This window comes from Colletes latitarsis, chromosome 6 (assembly GCF_051014445.1).
Source record: "Colletes latitarsis isolate SP2378_abdomen chromosome 6, iyColLati1, whole genome shotgun sequence".
NCBI lineage: Eukaryota > Metazoa > Arthropoda > Insecta > Hymenoptera > Colletidae > Colletes > Colletes latitarsis.
Window position 1 is genome coordinate 16767891 of NC_135139.1, and position 15351 is coordinate 16783241.

Below are 15351 nucleotides of genomic sequence, written 5' to 3' on the forward strand. Positions count from 1 at the left end.
TTAAACTTTAATTTGAAACGGCTGTACTCGAATGTACTATAACGTAAGAAATTGAAAAAGAAGAAAGTTACCTCCACGGCTGGGGTAATGGCTGAAAAGAGAATCTTGCTCGTACAATTTTCTTTCAATTTGTTGCCAGGGTTTTCTTACTCTTGGGGAGTACCCGCGGTACGCTTTTATTTATGCCATCGAATCCTAGTATTTAAAAGGATTCTGTATTTTTCTTCGATCGAAGAGAAACGTACCGACTTTCCAACGTATTTCGTGCTGATCGAAACTGCTGCTGAACCGTAATTCGCGATTACATTCGTACATTCTCTCGATCAATTGAATTTACACGTCTGTTTTCGAATTTACAGTGTATCTTAAGAATATTACCATTAAATAAACTCTAATACGAACCTTTAAATAAAGTGGCTCAGAGATCGTCGATTCTTTTGTAGATTAAATAATAGTATTCGTATTTGAAAAGTAATATGGAGACAATTGTTTCTTGTGTAAACACGACGTACACCAAACCATTGAAAAATACCAAGTAGAATAATAAAGGGTTACAAAAGGGAAACATCACTCAGCTTTTACGAGCTGAACAAAATATTTACCTACCGTATAATATTTTCGACTGAATTTCTGGTGCAAATAAATTCAAAATAGATTTCGTAAAATAAATAAACACATGACGTAAAGAGGAACAAGAAATAACAGAACGTCAAAATAGATTGACGAATGTTGGGAAAAATAATCACGAATCCGAGTAAAACAAACTTTTACATATATGTGTGTTATTATTTGCTTGTTCTTCGATAAAACTTTGTCTCTGAATCGAAATTTGTTGGTCTTCCATAAATCGAAAACTAATTCTTCCATTTATAGTGTCGTTTTGATTTGTTAAAACTTATTGTAAAATTCAAGTTTCCCATTTGCGTTTTCGTTATGTACCAAAAGGATATTCCTGCAATTCTACCATTTTTATCAAAATTTACAGAGTATGTTGGAAAGGCTGTTTTCGCTCACACCGCCAGATAGAATCGTCCAGTATGAAATGTAACCGACTCATGCCGTCAAATATGAAAGTTCACGTAAATGCCACCGCAGTGAACGCGTTAACAATGCAGTTACACCGATAATATTTTCCGTTTCCCCCCTCGTCCCGTTCGCGACACGGTTTTCAGTATTCGCGAAACGATAAAGACTCCAGAGGGTACTTAGCACGAATCAACAATTTTGCAGCGCATTTGTTTACACGAACGCGGCTCCATCTCTCTCTTTCCCTCTCTCTGGTAATATCAGGCACTGCGTGGACGTCAAATAAAAGCTCGGTCCATGAATTATTTTGCCAGCTAATTTCCCCGGTGGCGCATTGCTTGGACGCTGGCCTGAGGGACGCGCGCCGACTGTTTGGACACCCGCATCAAGCTGACTTTATCAGAGTTAGGCTTGACAATGGCTATATAAAACTGTTAATCATGATTAAAGTTATAACACCGCGCTGAAACGAGCCAGAAACAGCTGCTGAAACACCGTTACGGACCAAAAATACAACCGGAACGCGTACAGCGTGGGCACGTTGAATCGAAAACGTGTGCTCCGAATACGTTTCGACGGTACTCGCAATTAACTCTCTGATTAAGCGTGATATTTGGGGATTTTAAAATGCTAGAATTATTCTTTAACTTTAATCTTACTGGTATGTGACTTTGTATCGCGTACCAATTAAAAGTAATTGCCTGGCCTGTAAATAAATTTACATATCAGTGACATTTTATGCATGGTTAGGAATAATTAAATACCTTATTAGTTTAACAAGATTAATTATTTGATACTTTGAAACATCGAGATTTTTGTTCAGTTTTGAGTTTAATTATTCTTAACTACAATCAATATTCTGGATATTGGAAAATATACTGGGAAATATAATGGCTGTGATATCACATAGAATATTAGGAGCACGCTTGCGTCGTGGCTGAATCAAATACTATGACAGAATGTGGCATTATAAAGCAATTACTAAATAGTCACCTTCAACGTAGACAAAGACCGATTGTGGCACGATTAATCCTTGCCTGTTTGTGTCAAGAGTAACCACGATAATGTAAGCAGTGCACGTACAATAATCGTTAACGTGTCACTGCGAAAGGAAACGTTCTAAATTAAACCGGAGTAACCACAGCGCAAGATCGATATAATGGACAAATGTTTATTTATACTCTTGAGTAGTTTAATTATGTAAATACACACTCCTGAAAAATTATTTAAAAATCTCCCAACCTTACTTTGTTGATTTATATCAATTTCTCTCGATCCAACAAGAAATCAATTGTTTCAATTTTCAATAATTTATTAAATACTTCGAAACGCTTAAAAATATAATTTACACGAAAAGAATACTCCTGTACTAATGATCACATCCTTTTAAATTTTCTTCTAAAAGTAGAAAATAAATTGGTACAAAAGATAAGTTGATAAGTCAGAGCAAAAGAATAATTACCGAGATTAGAAATAAATTGGGAATGTCGCTTCAATTCTCGACCCGGCAATCCCCTGTTATTCGCCTTAACACGCGAAAAGGTAAAAAGGAAAATGGAAAAATGCCCGAAGGCGAATTTAAAAAAAAGAAACGTCGAACGAATCCCATTTTCGTGCCGTTTTATGAACAGGAAAGTGTTCCATTCCCGCGAAATAGAAACGCGCGAAAAACAACGGAGCAGAAGGAAGCCGTTCGATCGGTTCTCTGAAAATTGATTCGCTCCCGTTCTTTGCGTCGCGACGCGTTCGGAAGCAGATTTTTAAAGCGAAATAAAGCAGTCGTTTGAGGCAGCTGGAAGGCCAACTTCGTCCAAAAGTCAACACGCAAACGTTTGCTCGGCTAAGTCCACTATCGGCTCTTTCCGCGAACGTAATATTGAATCAACAGAAGTATTTAACTTTCGCGTTGTCGTCCAACGATACAAAGGTGATTTGTCGTATTGATGTTGCCGCGACAGCGACAGGACGAAGATTCTCCGTCTTTTTAGCGCCTCGTTGTAAGAATTAGTATTTCGAGGCTCCGGAGTTTCGACGTTTCGTGTTTATACTAAAGAATCTTCAGGTAAAATGATAACATTTTTTTCTCAGAAACTATGTTACCACTTCGATTTACACAGTCTGCTTCCGAATTAAGAGCTGAGTTGCCCGAATACCCTGTATATCTCATTTTATTTTCACCAACTCCCAGGGTCTTGACATATTTAACTCGTAATAGATTGCAATTTAAAAATAAAAATTTATACCCACCTATGTGTCCTGTTTTTGCAGTTGCATAGAATATTTAAATTTCTTTAATTGGTAGAGGAAGAAATTTATTGTGGAGAACATCGTCTTGGTTAATTTGTAACAGGTAATTTATAAAATAAAATATTTAGAAATTTTATTTAGGAAGATGTTCTCTACTTTACTTATGCTATATAATTATTCCTTCGACTTACCGTATATTTTTTAACGCGTCAGGAAGACGATGACAAATCTAGCAACATACAATAAGCTTCTTTATTATAGTAAACGAGATATTGTTCTTTATTCTCGCACTTTACTTTTCATATATGTAGGCAATAATATACTGTGCTCGTTGTAATAATTATTTCCTTGCAGTGCATTCAATATTCGTATAAATCACAATTATTTATACATCGATTGTTATATGGCGCAAGTCACTCTCTACAAGAAAATAATATCACAATACAGTACGACAGTGGCACTCGATTGTTTGTTACATTACTATTAGTTAACTATCGAAAGAAATATATTTCTCCTTCTGAAACATAATATCACAATTACTATTCTGTCACGTTATTTTCTTAGAATAAACTTATGTCTTTCATTTTTAATGAAGTATCGCGAGAAAGTCTATTTTTTACAAAAACTAAGAGAAGAGTATAAAATTGAAAACCAATCTTTTGAATAAAAGAAAAATTATTTCAATAAGGGGCTCGATTAGTATATCAAGATTTCAACCCAATATTTCTCAGATCTTTTCTACGTTTCTGGTGCTTAATCGCAATAAGTACATCGATAGTCCAGAAAATTGACAACTTGTGTTTACGTTATAAAAATACTCTGTTCGGAGGGTAGAAAAATCTATACAAATTTTTGTAACGCTAATAGTTAGTTCACGGCTAAATCGTATACTACGGACGGTTAACATTGCACTTATCGACTACAGGAATGTACAATTCACGAGACTCGAATCCCTATCGTTTCGGTTTAGGGCAAAAAGAGGGGAAGGGGCAATTATGCTCTTAATTGTACCCACGAAAGGAATTATACCGTGATAACGCTTACTCTAGATTCAGTCTAGAACGGAGGAAAGCGTTCGTTGCGTCAGAAAAACGACATCTTGGCGACCTTCTGGTTTACAAGGAGATCCTCGACTAACCTCGCCAGAAGCTCTTCTCCATGACGAACCGTACCAGCAACGATAGCACCATCAGGAAAATGATCACGGCCGCCGCGACAAGAATAGCGCCGTATCCTGTAAACGAGTTGTTTCACTGTTTACAATCCAAACTCCAAGCACATATTTTACTTTTTAATTGCAATTCATGCGTCACTAGCAAAGCATACATAACGATTCCATCATCTTTAACGAACTATAATTTTCTGTTTGAATATAATATAATTTGTTGCTGAAGTAAACAATCGTACTCGAAATTTGGATCCTTCTAAGATTATCTTATATTTTCTTTAGGAGTTAAGTCAAGTCTAATTTAATGATTCACAACGAAAAGAATGATGTTAGTTTTCCGAGAATAATAGATGACGAATGTAATTTTTAAGCGAAACGAAAAGAGCAAGGCCACGAAGGATGGAAGGTGGGAACTTCTAAAAAAAAAAAGAAGTAAGAAAAAATTGTGTTATCGTGAAACGAACCGGAAGGGTTTGCAGTCGTATTACGTTCACTGATTCCAATGAAAAATTTATGGTAATGAATATTCCGCCCGTCGAATTACGCTTGGTGAAAACTGAGCGTTAAAGATCTCGTTATCCTCCGGTGCACGCGCTCCAAACGATGGAAAATTTTGTAAAACGCGCCGCTCTGCGTCGGGTCTATGCATTTCCCTGCACTTTGCATTCAAACCAATTTATTCCGTGTTGTCGCCGTTAGTGTGCAGCGTTTCCAAGAATGAAACCTGAATGCGCGTTCGACGATTCTGCGAATCGCAAAACGAATAAATATTTCGACAGAATGCGCGAATGTGCTTTTCGATGCAATTAAAAATAATTACTGCGCGGTGATAGCGAGGTGATAACAGGAATAATGGTTTTGAAAAGGATGTTTCGAAAAAAAGACGAAAATACAAAGCATGTACTTCTGGATGAAATTAAAAAATCATTGCAACGTAAACAATTTTTGCAGATTACTCCACTGAGCTGAAGAATATTGAGAAGAAAAATGAATATCCGATTGTGCATAAAATGCAACATTATCTTCGTCTAGAGTTTAAATAACCTTTTATGAAATCCACTTGGCAGTCAACGCGTCGTCCCGTTCGTTTCTAAGCGCAACTTAGAATAACCCTCGAACAACAATCGCGAGATGATCACCCAGCCTATTCGCGAGCTACGCAGACAGCATCGCCGCCATGGGCGACGTCCTCGAGGCGGAAGATGAAAAGATCCGAGGAAATCTAAATCTACGAACGCCACGGTCGGACGTTAATTACATTCATCGAGAGAAAGGACAAGTTGAGTCATGGCTCAGGCGGCTCGAATAAGCAACTATCGTACTTGTCTTGTCAGTAGACTTCAAATAGAATTACGAAACTCGACAACATTGGCTGCGCTCGGCTCTCGAGGGCCGGTTAGGTAAATTATTTTTCCAATAAAACCAGAGTCGAAGCTCGGTACTTTCGTTAAGGGACAAGTGGTCACGTTGCGAGACTCTTCACGGTAAATTTTCACCCGCCATCGAGATGCTGAGCTCGTGGCGCAAACAAGGACGAGTTTGTTGCTTCTTGAGAAAATCGAGCTGAGGACGCCAGGAAGGCGAGGACGTGACCCGTCCAGGAAACATTAAAGAGATTTTGAATTTAGATTTTCTCAACAATTTAGAAATTTCACGTAGACTAAGGATGAGTATTGAACAAATATTCCCCAGTTGTAAGGGATAGTTCAACTTTCGAATCACGTATGAGGTTCATTTTATAAATCACTACCAAACTCTCAATCGAGGACTCATTAGTTGCAAGGGATAGAAATGTTCAACTTACAAATCGCATCTGGAGGTTCATTTTACGAATCATTATCGTACACTCGATCCACGACACTACTTACTGCGAGTTCTTCTGTGGCTGTCCTTGCACTCGGAGATGTTATCCGTCAGCGGCACGCCACTGTGCGCGAACAGAGATCTGTGGGAGCCGAATTTGAACAGCCTGTGGGACATTAAAGGCATCGAGATTGACGTGTGCTGACCGTCCGGTCCCTCGGGATGGAAAGCCGAGCCTGACGTCAGGGTCGTTTGGAATGGCGCCAACGGGGTAGCCTCCGCTCTGCAGGTCGTCGCGGTGCACGCGGAATACGGAATCCCGGAAAAGTCGAACAGCCAGCCGACGTGATTTGGCGGCGCGATCGCCGTGTAAGGCGGAGGATCGTCGTCGTTTCCATCCGTGACGTTCACAGCGACCAACGGCACCGTGGTCGGACCGTTCGACGAATCTCGCGTCGTATTGGACTCGCTGACCGGCCTCGGAGTACTCTCCTCTAGCAATTTCGTGGACGGCAACATGTTTCGATCTATTAAGAATCTCGATCGGGGTTGGAATTACGTGTTCCTTGCGTGGAACGCCCGAGGATTCATTCTTTCAAGATTGCACCTATTTCCGCCTTTCGTATCTTCGTCTGCAAAAGGAGATCATTAACGATTGGATTATAACGTATGGAAAATTTGGTCGTCATAAATCTCGTTCAAATTTCATGAAAAGTGTACCCTACGGTGTTACTCGTCAATAAAATTCGCTTGACTCTACTATAATGTTTTATGGTTTCTCCGGAGAAAGAATTCAAAGAAGTCTGATATAATGAAAATGAACGGAACAAGCATTCTGCTACGCAACAAGTTTGTAATGATGTAATGTGTGAAGTGTTGCTGATTGCATAAGTTTAAAGATCAACACATTCACTTTCTCGATGGAACAAAAACGGGAGACATTGGTCTACAGAAATGGTCGTATCCTTCGTAACAACGCGCGGTCACATATCTCGTGTTTGACACTGCAAGGTACTAGTGACCTCGAAATAAAAATTCTACCACGTTCGGTGTATGTACTCCTTAAATGCATCTTTCGTCGTCTACCGCTTACACAATTTTCTGTAAGAGACTCTCTCGATCGAGGAGCTAAAAGGAATGTTGGAACGATGGCATTTAGACGAGCAAACGTCGACGAGTTGCATCTTATCGGTGAAAGTGTTTTGATAAATGCAAAGGAATTTTATCGCGGGTACGTGACCTACACGGAACATATTGCAAACAGTTTATCCTCTCGTTACCTGTTATTTTTCAAAGATCAATTTAATACGATGCTTGTTTCGTACGTACGTGACATACTTAAGTCAAACAAGTGAATTGATCGTGAGTTTCTGAACATGTTATTTCGAACGAATGAAAGGCTATTTTATACTTCTTATGTTATCAATAATTTGTTTTAAAACACTAAAAGTTAGGGGGAAAAGTATAAACGAAAAACGAAAATAGCTGTGTCAGAGAAGGAAAGGAAAATAATTTCACGTAAAATTTCAAACTCGACAGTTTGTGTTAAAAAAAAAATTAAACGCGAAATTGGAACAACGGCATCGGCTTCGATTATAAAGCGGATAGCAAAAAGCATACAATATATAAAACATTGAAAAATTCAATGGAAATGCGTGTAACAAGCACGTCATGTTGAAATTGGCGTCGAATTTGAACGACCACGCATGATTTGAAATTTCAAGTACAGATGACTGATCACTGGAATAAAGTGATTTTTTCGGACAAAAAATCTTCAATTTGGATCAACCGATTGGGTATTATTACGATTATAAAAAAAAACATAAAATCCTGTTGTTTGTCAACGATATCAGTTTAATTTTTAGTGCAAAAAATCTATTTGCAACACAACGTATAAACTAATCTTGATAAATTATATGAATGGTCAACAAAAAATAGTTTCATATTTAAAACAATAAAACAGAATTTACGGAATTTAACAAATACAACTGTTACGGGGAAAAAGCAATGCATTCTTAGGAATGAAAATACAAAAAATTATACAAAATAAATACGTAAGTAGATAACTATGCGTGAGTGTTCATTCGTTAAATTCATATAAAACACACTAAAGGTTAAAAGTACAGCTAACGGTCGCTAATGGCTTTTAAACTGAGGCAACATTAAATAAAAAAAAAAGTACATCTTTTCAGCAAGCTCTCATTTGTTGGCTCCTACGAGACAGAATGTAATTTTCTACCTTGGAGTAGACCGCGAAGTAATTAAAGAAGGGAAACAAGATTCAGGAAAGTGTTTAAATATTCTTGAAAACGTAGAAGAAAATTGACCACGTTATAGGACAACAAGGTTACTATTCTCACCACGATAAAGTTCTCTGCTGTTTATTAAACCGAAGTTACTTATGCGTTTTAAGTGGATATTTTCTTTAAAACACTTTATTTTCTACGAATTCACCCTAAATGAATTATAAGTAAACATCGAAAAACTTTATTGAGGCGAACAATACTATTTCGAACCTACGCTTTCAACACGATTACACTTGATTTTACTTGCAAATACAAAATAATTAGAGAAACGATCAACTGTTATTATAAGTACATCCATACATTACTATAGCACATGATTTGCATAGCAAAGGAGCAAACACGTTCGTTAGTATGAGCGACAGGTTCGACTCACAAAAATGGCAGTGCTCGCGAAATTCTTTTTATATCGAGAATCTTTGTTCACGTTCACAGATAAGACATCGAAATTATGTACCATTTTTTCCTCCCGTTGAACTGTAAACAAGGATCGCAGTAAATACTAAATTATTCAAGCAGACAAGGATAAGAAAAACATCTTGACAGTTTTTAAGTCGCTGCGAATAAATGATGAATTTTTTTTATATTTATTCAAAACGTTTGCGACCATCACTTTTGACCATCCAAATGAAAAAATATCGAGTATATTTTCTTCTCAAGTAAAATTCAAATTTTAATATCCACAAGAAAATTTCCTTAATTATCCACAATTCTTGAATTTTGTTCGACTCTTTGAGTATTAAATACATTTATAAGGGTTCCTTTAAAATGTTCAGAATTTAAATAGAATTTTGAAAATATGGGAATTCCGCGCGCGACGAGCGCTGAATCTTCAAACCGCAGCACCGAAACGATTATTATCCCTCAAGTTAAATTTAACCACAAGTTTCCATAAATACGTGTACTTGGAAAACATTGCACGATGAATCATTTCTAAAAACTACGAGAGGTGGCCGAATATTGGGTTGTTCCGCTGAAGATCGTTCATATCGAATTAAGTTCACGGTCACTCGAGGACAGAAACATCCTACGTATAACGAAACTTGTATTCCGTCGAAAGCTATTCGAGTATTTCGAACTGGCTTCGTGCTTGTTTAACTTACGTAATTCGTCTATGGAAGTACTTTACACGCTTCAATGTCAAGGACACTCGAACGAATTCGAAGGAATCGAATTAGCTATCGTGAAGGTAGCTACTTTCATCTCTGAAGGACAGCCATTCGTTCCACGTATTAATACACTTTTCCATGTTTCCAATTTTCAATTTTCCAATTCCTATCGTCACGAGACACTTTGGAAAATATAAAATGTCGACAAAAACAATTTTAAATAAAATGTAACAGTTTTTTATATTGCAATCTCGGATAGTTCGAAAATGCAGGGTACGTATAGCCAATGGAATAAGTATAGCAATCGCGTGAAAATAGCAAACTACCCTTTTTGGTATCACAGAACTTCAAAGGCGTTAGCTATCTGCCAACAAAAACGTAAAAATAAACCTAACTCGAGTCGAATAAAGACTGTCGCAAACAGATTGCAATCCCGGTTAGGAAAGCCCTGGTTAGCTATACCTAACAAGGATATCGCTTAACCGACCACTCGAAACTGATTTAAGTAGTTCGCTATATTTGTTTCAACAACTATACTTGAGCGTCAAAGCGCGCTGCAAAACATCAGCAAAGTATTTAAAGAAGTGAAACGCACTATCGTGCTACACTTTTCCATTCCGGTCACGTCCTGCAAGTATTTGCACACTACAGTTTCACGTTTATACTCCCACACTCGAACCTTCCAAACGGAATCGGTTAACAAACACGAACATTGCAGCAACAAGTAATCCGGCGAGTTAACTGCTCTGCAATTTAAAGAAACATCTTTCCTAAATTATTTAAATTTAATGACAGTGCAACTCGAGGTACAAGAAACTGCAAATCATTGCATTATAAATATTCAATCTTGCTATGTTACTGATATTTACTCTATTTTCATCGTTATTGCAAGGCTATATATGCACTTTTTCTTAACTGATTCGAATATTTCTATTAAATTTTACGATTACCACAAATCCAAGCAATTGTCTCAATTGCACTCGATAACCATCGTAAAATCGAAAACAGTTTCTAGACTCGTCTAAGTACTCACCAATTCGTGTTTTCCCCCAGAACTACGTATCCAAGTATATCGTCCAGGTCTGAAGACGTTCACGATGCACTTATTTCGCGATCTATGGCGCACTTATGAACTTCTGAGCATCCTGTTTTACGACACTAAAACTGTGTTGACGATGGGACCGTAGCACTAGGTGAACGTAGGTGTCTGGCCAGATTGGTCTAGAAAGACCGCGATCCTTGCGACGTTAAAGTCGAGGCTTGTTCGAGTCCCCTAATCACGAGACACTAACTGGTAGCGTACCGGTTGCCTCTGCGAGCACCTTTCCCTGTATCCCAAGCATTTCTCCGCGGCAAACAGGCGACCAGCGAACCGAGACTCGACGATACACTGTCTGCGTGACCCGAATCGCGACCAGACACGGCGAGTCACGTGTTAACAGCCGTAAGACACGAACGGTTCGCGAAGAGGATCGTGACGGAGCCGCGACTGTGCGTTGACAGGCGACCAACCTGGCGAGCGATCGCTAGCTAACCGGCCAGACAAATAGCGCGACCATCTTCCACCACCTCTGGGCCAATCCTGCGAGAATGTCGAGGACGTCGGACGCTCAAGGTCGCAGGCACGTTGCCTTTTACAATGGTCGAGACACGTATACCTAGAACGTGGGAAGCTTTGGGGTCATTTCGTACCAAAACATTTGTTAGCGATCGGTGGTGGGTCTAAAAGAAGGTAGAGGTTTTAGCAGTTGCGAGAAAAATTCAAGACTTCGAAGATTCGAAGATCCTCTAGAAAATATAAATAATTTAGTGACGGTATAATTACAAATATCGATAAACTATTTTCGAAGTATAAAGTAGCATAGATCATAAATGGCACTGTCGAGAGTTTTGTCGATGAGGATTTGGAATTTCTAGTATTACATTCGGCTAGCAAAAATGTGGGAACAGAGAAGTAAAGTGATCGAATCGACGAGAATGGTAAACGTAACGGACACTGGAATTTTGGACGCGCTGAATAAAAGATGATAGCTGAAGAGAACGACACAGAAATCATAAACAGCACGATAATGAAACGAGGGAACCATTAAGCATCGAGAAAGTATGAATATAGAGTGTGTTGGCAAAACTCAATGAGAAGGATATTATAAACTGCATAATGTTTCGTAACTGTACGAAAGACATCTCAGAAAATTTAGAAGTCAAAGAGAGAAGAATGAAATCAGAATAACTATTTACAAGCTGAGGAGAAGCAATATTAGGGGGAAGAGAATGAACGGAACAGTAATTGATGAATCGAATAATCAGAAAGTAATTCAAGAACACAGAAATAGTACTCGTGATAAATGCCAACAAGGAAACGGAAGTTCTAGCAGTTTTTAAAAAATTTTCTTAAAAAGAGGCCCTGAGAGAATGTTCGTTTCTTCCTGTTTGTAATAATTCCATGCAAACGCTGAACCGGACGTTCTAAACCGGGACAAAGCACGTAGAAAAACTCTTTTACTGTTGTTTGTACTCCAAGGTGCCAGGCTCGCAATTATATTCTTTGTGTTTAGGAGTACGTATAGTATGTTTAACTTCACTCACAGTTTTCTCAAACTGAAGTTATTGTTACCACTTAGCCTTTCAATTGTCTCTTGAAGTACTTGAATTTTGGAAATGTAACACGTCCTCGTTAATCCGAAAATATTTTTTATTTAAGTGAATTCCGATCGTAATATGCTTTCACGCGACGCTCTGTTTTAGCCTCGAAAGCGGTTAGGAAACGTCGAATTATGTAATTGTTTTAACACGTCAGCGAGATTGAACACATATTACGTTCGAACATTAATGCATCATTCTTTCAGGAAACAGGTCGAGGTCATTGTTTATAATAATTGATAAAAATTTTACACGTGCTCAAAATTCTTGAACCATAAAACCAAAAATGGTTGTCATCTTCACACCTTGTCACTGGTTTTCAAGATAAATTGCAAATGAAAAGTAATAATAGGTGGCAATTGTGTCTAACGATCATTTTAAAGCCTTCAGTCGTCTACAAGAGATTTCCATTCTTAAGAGAGAAAATCCGGAGATCAGAAGGAAGTGAAACTAAAGAACAGGATGTCGGACACTTACGCCTATAGAATTGCGCTGTTTAAGCTGCCTCTTCTTTTGCGTCGACGTTTCCCGCGAAACGTATCCTTGGGAACTGTAGAATCACTGTGTAGACCGCATAGATCGTCGACTGCCCCACTTCTTCGAACGGATCTATCGCGGAACAGAGGTTGTTGAACTCGAAACGGAAACCGAACTACGCGGAACGTCTACAGATTTTTCTCGAGAATCACTGACGTAACGCGATTTTTCGCTGTCGAACGCAACACACCGTGCCAAGCCGTCTCCGTTTATAAAATGCAACGCATTTACGGTGAGTTGCGTGCACCGAATGGCTCATTATCGTTCGCGGTAACGTCGTTTGAGAAACACCAGGCACGTCTCGTGTTGACCGTTTTAATTTTCAACGCACTCCGAATGGCAGAGCGAGTCGGAGAGGCCAGAATTTAGCACGATATCGTGTTCAACGTGCTCTCGGAATCCACGTGTTGGCGTCGCGACACCTAAAAAATTCGAGTCCCTCGCGAGAACAGCATGGGCGTCGGTGCAACGAACGTAGAATTCCTCACCGTCGCTGTTCGTCCATTTTTGTTGTTAAAACAATAGAATTCGTGTTTTCAGTTAAAATTTTTATCGGAATAAATATGACCTCTCCAAAAGTAAATAGCTTATCCTGGTCCATGATATACATGTGTGTACAGAACGAATCAGTGGTGATTTCCAGTGGTATCCAGTACGGCAAATCATACTCGATGAAAAACGAGTTTGTCGTATTTGTTTTCAACTGTGTTTTCTAAAAAAGGATTAAGTAGATAGTTCTACATTTCTTCCGGTCTACAGTTTTGCAACTCTCGGTTATGCCAATTCTTTTGGTCGTCATTGTGTTCTCGCGGAAGTCGGATTAGCGCGTTTGCGGTCTGATGGACATGCTGCGATACTCGAAAGGTCAAAGTTGAACGGCTAGTTGAGCGGCGACAAGGCGGAAGACTGTTTTCCTGGTGGCTGCGTTCTCTGCTTCAACGCGAATTTCTTCGAAGACTTCTTCGAAGACATTCGTGGCGCCAGGAGGCGAAGAATTTTATCTAGGTAAAGTAAGTCATATTGTACGTGACAAAGAAGAGTTAACAAGTTCACCGTCTTCTCTTCGTATTATTCCACTGTTGCATGCAAACTGGAATTCGAGCATAGTGCAGTCCTGAAGCTGACTTAATTACCAACAATCGATTGCTTGATTCTGGACGAATGCTCAGACTTTATTTATTATTAAACCTCCTACTCGTTTCTTATAAATTCTTTTATTTTTACCAAATTTATTCGTCATAGACAGTATTATTTATGTAAACCGATGCGTCAAGAGGGAAGCGTTTCAATATTTTCCGGAGCCCAACGGTGCCATTACGAGGTGCGGCGCAAAATGAAGCCCGTTGCCTGGTGTACGCGGTATTATTAAAACAATGATTGCGCAGTGAACCCTTGGTCTGGTAGCGCTGGATCCGAGGCGATTTCTCACTTTTACTGCTGCTGCGTGATAGCCTGCACCTTAGCGTTACGTGGCGGCCAAGAGAGAAGGGAAACGCACTCGCAAAATCGTCGGTCATAAAGGTAGGTTACTGCTGGATCTACGAGGCTGCAACGCTTCCGCGTAAAACCACTCTCGCGCTTTCCGCGCGTATCTCTGCTTTTGCGTCTTACGTGCGTGCCGTGAAGACGATTTCCATCCGCCTCGTCAACGACGACACGCAACGTTTAATCATCTTCCTAGGTATTTACTTCCACTCGCGAGAAGAATGTTGTCGGTGCGTGCGAAGGAACGTACTTACGTAAACGTAACAACGTTCTCGATCGGGACTCTTTTTTTCGAGCAGTTGCCGAATAATAACAGATTATTAGAGTTATGGAGGAGAAAATTATTTACATGATTGAGACGTTCTGTATAAACCGAGAAATTCTAAAAAGTAATCATTCAAATTCTCGCGCTCAAAAGTCACCAATAGGTGACCTACTTATACATCTAATAGAGTACAACGTGTACTTGAAGAGAATGGCAGGCAATTCGTTTCGACGCAAATATGGATCATCGTCGTTATTTTTTCCTTCACGTTCGACGACAGCGGACCAATTTACCGTTTCGAACGGTCCCGGATGTTAATGGCGTTTGGGGAGTCCAGTATCGGGACCATTGCAACTTGTTCGACGCGAGAGTTGCGTAAGATGTTACGTAACGTGTTACAAAATGAAGGTGGAAGTCGTCGGACAGGCAATCGCGTTGCTTCTTACTTGCCCGATCGTAACGAGTGAAAGATCATTGTTACGTGTCGTTGCATGCGTTTTTACGAACCGCAAATCGTCTTCTTCGACAAGAGCGTAACAGACAACTATTCAAATAGTGTATCTAATTTGCGGAAAGCCTGTAAACCGTGATGGGCTTTCAAGTTTCTTCGACGTGGAAATTGAGAAAGTTGGTAGGAAACATAGCCAAATGACAGATAAAGTTAATTTGTCTGTAATGTTAGTTTCTACTAAATTGCAACGAAATTATAGATCCCTTACGTAATAAACTGATGTTTCCCTTATCCTACGTGAAAAGTGTAAGGTATAA

The 15351-nt window shown here is 39.2% G+C and overlaps 1 protein-coding gene across 3 annotated transcripts; it reads right to left on the reverse strand.

Annotated features, from left to right (window-relative positions):
- Positions 1-3511: 3511 nt before the first annotated feature.
- On the reverse strand, positions 3512-12936 carry LOC143342636 (uncharacterized). Of its 3 annotated transcripts, none has more exons than XM_076766743.1 (3): positions 12774-12936; positions 6310-6876; positions 3512-4507 (listed from the first exon to the last, which is right to left on the reverse strand). In XM_076766743.1, exons 2-3 carry the CDS (start codon positions 6761-6763, stop codon positions 4407-4409), a joined length of 555 nt encoding a protein of 184 aa, XP_076622858.1. In that variant the 5' UTR covers positions 6764-6876; positions 12774-12936; the 3' UTR covers positions 3512-4406. The 3 variants fall into 3 exon arrangements, with proteins under 3 accessions (XP_076622858.1, XP_076622855.1, XP_076622857.1); XM_076766740.1 differs by lacking the exon at positions 12774-12936 and adding an exon at positions 10690-11177; XM_076766742.1 differs by lacking the exon at positions 12774-12936 and adding an exon at positions 10252-10405.
- Between the last annotated feature and the right edge of the window lie 2415 nt (positions 12937-15351).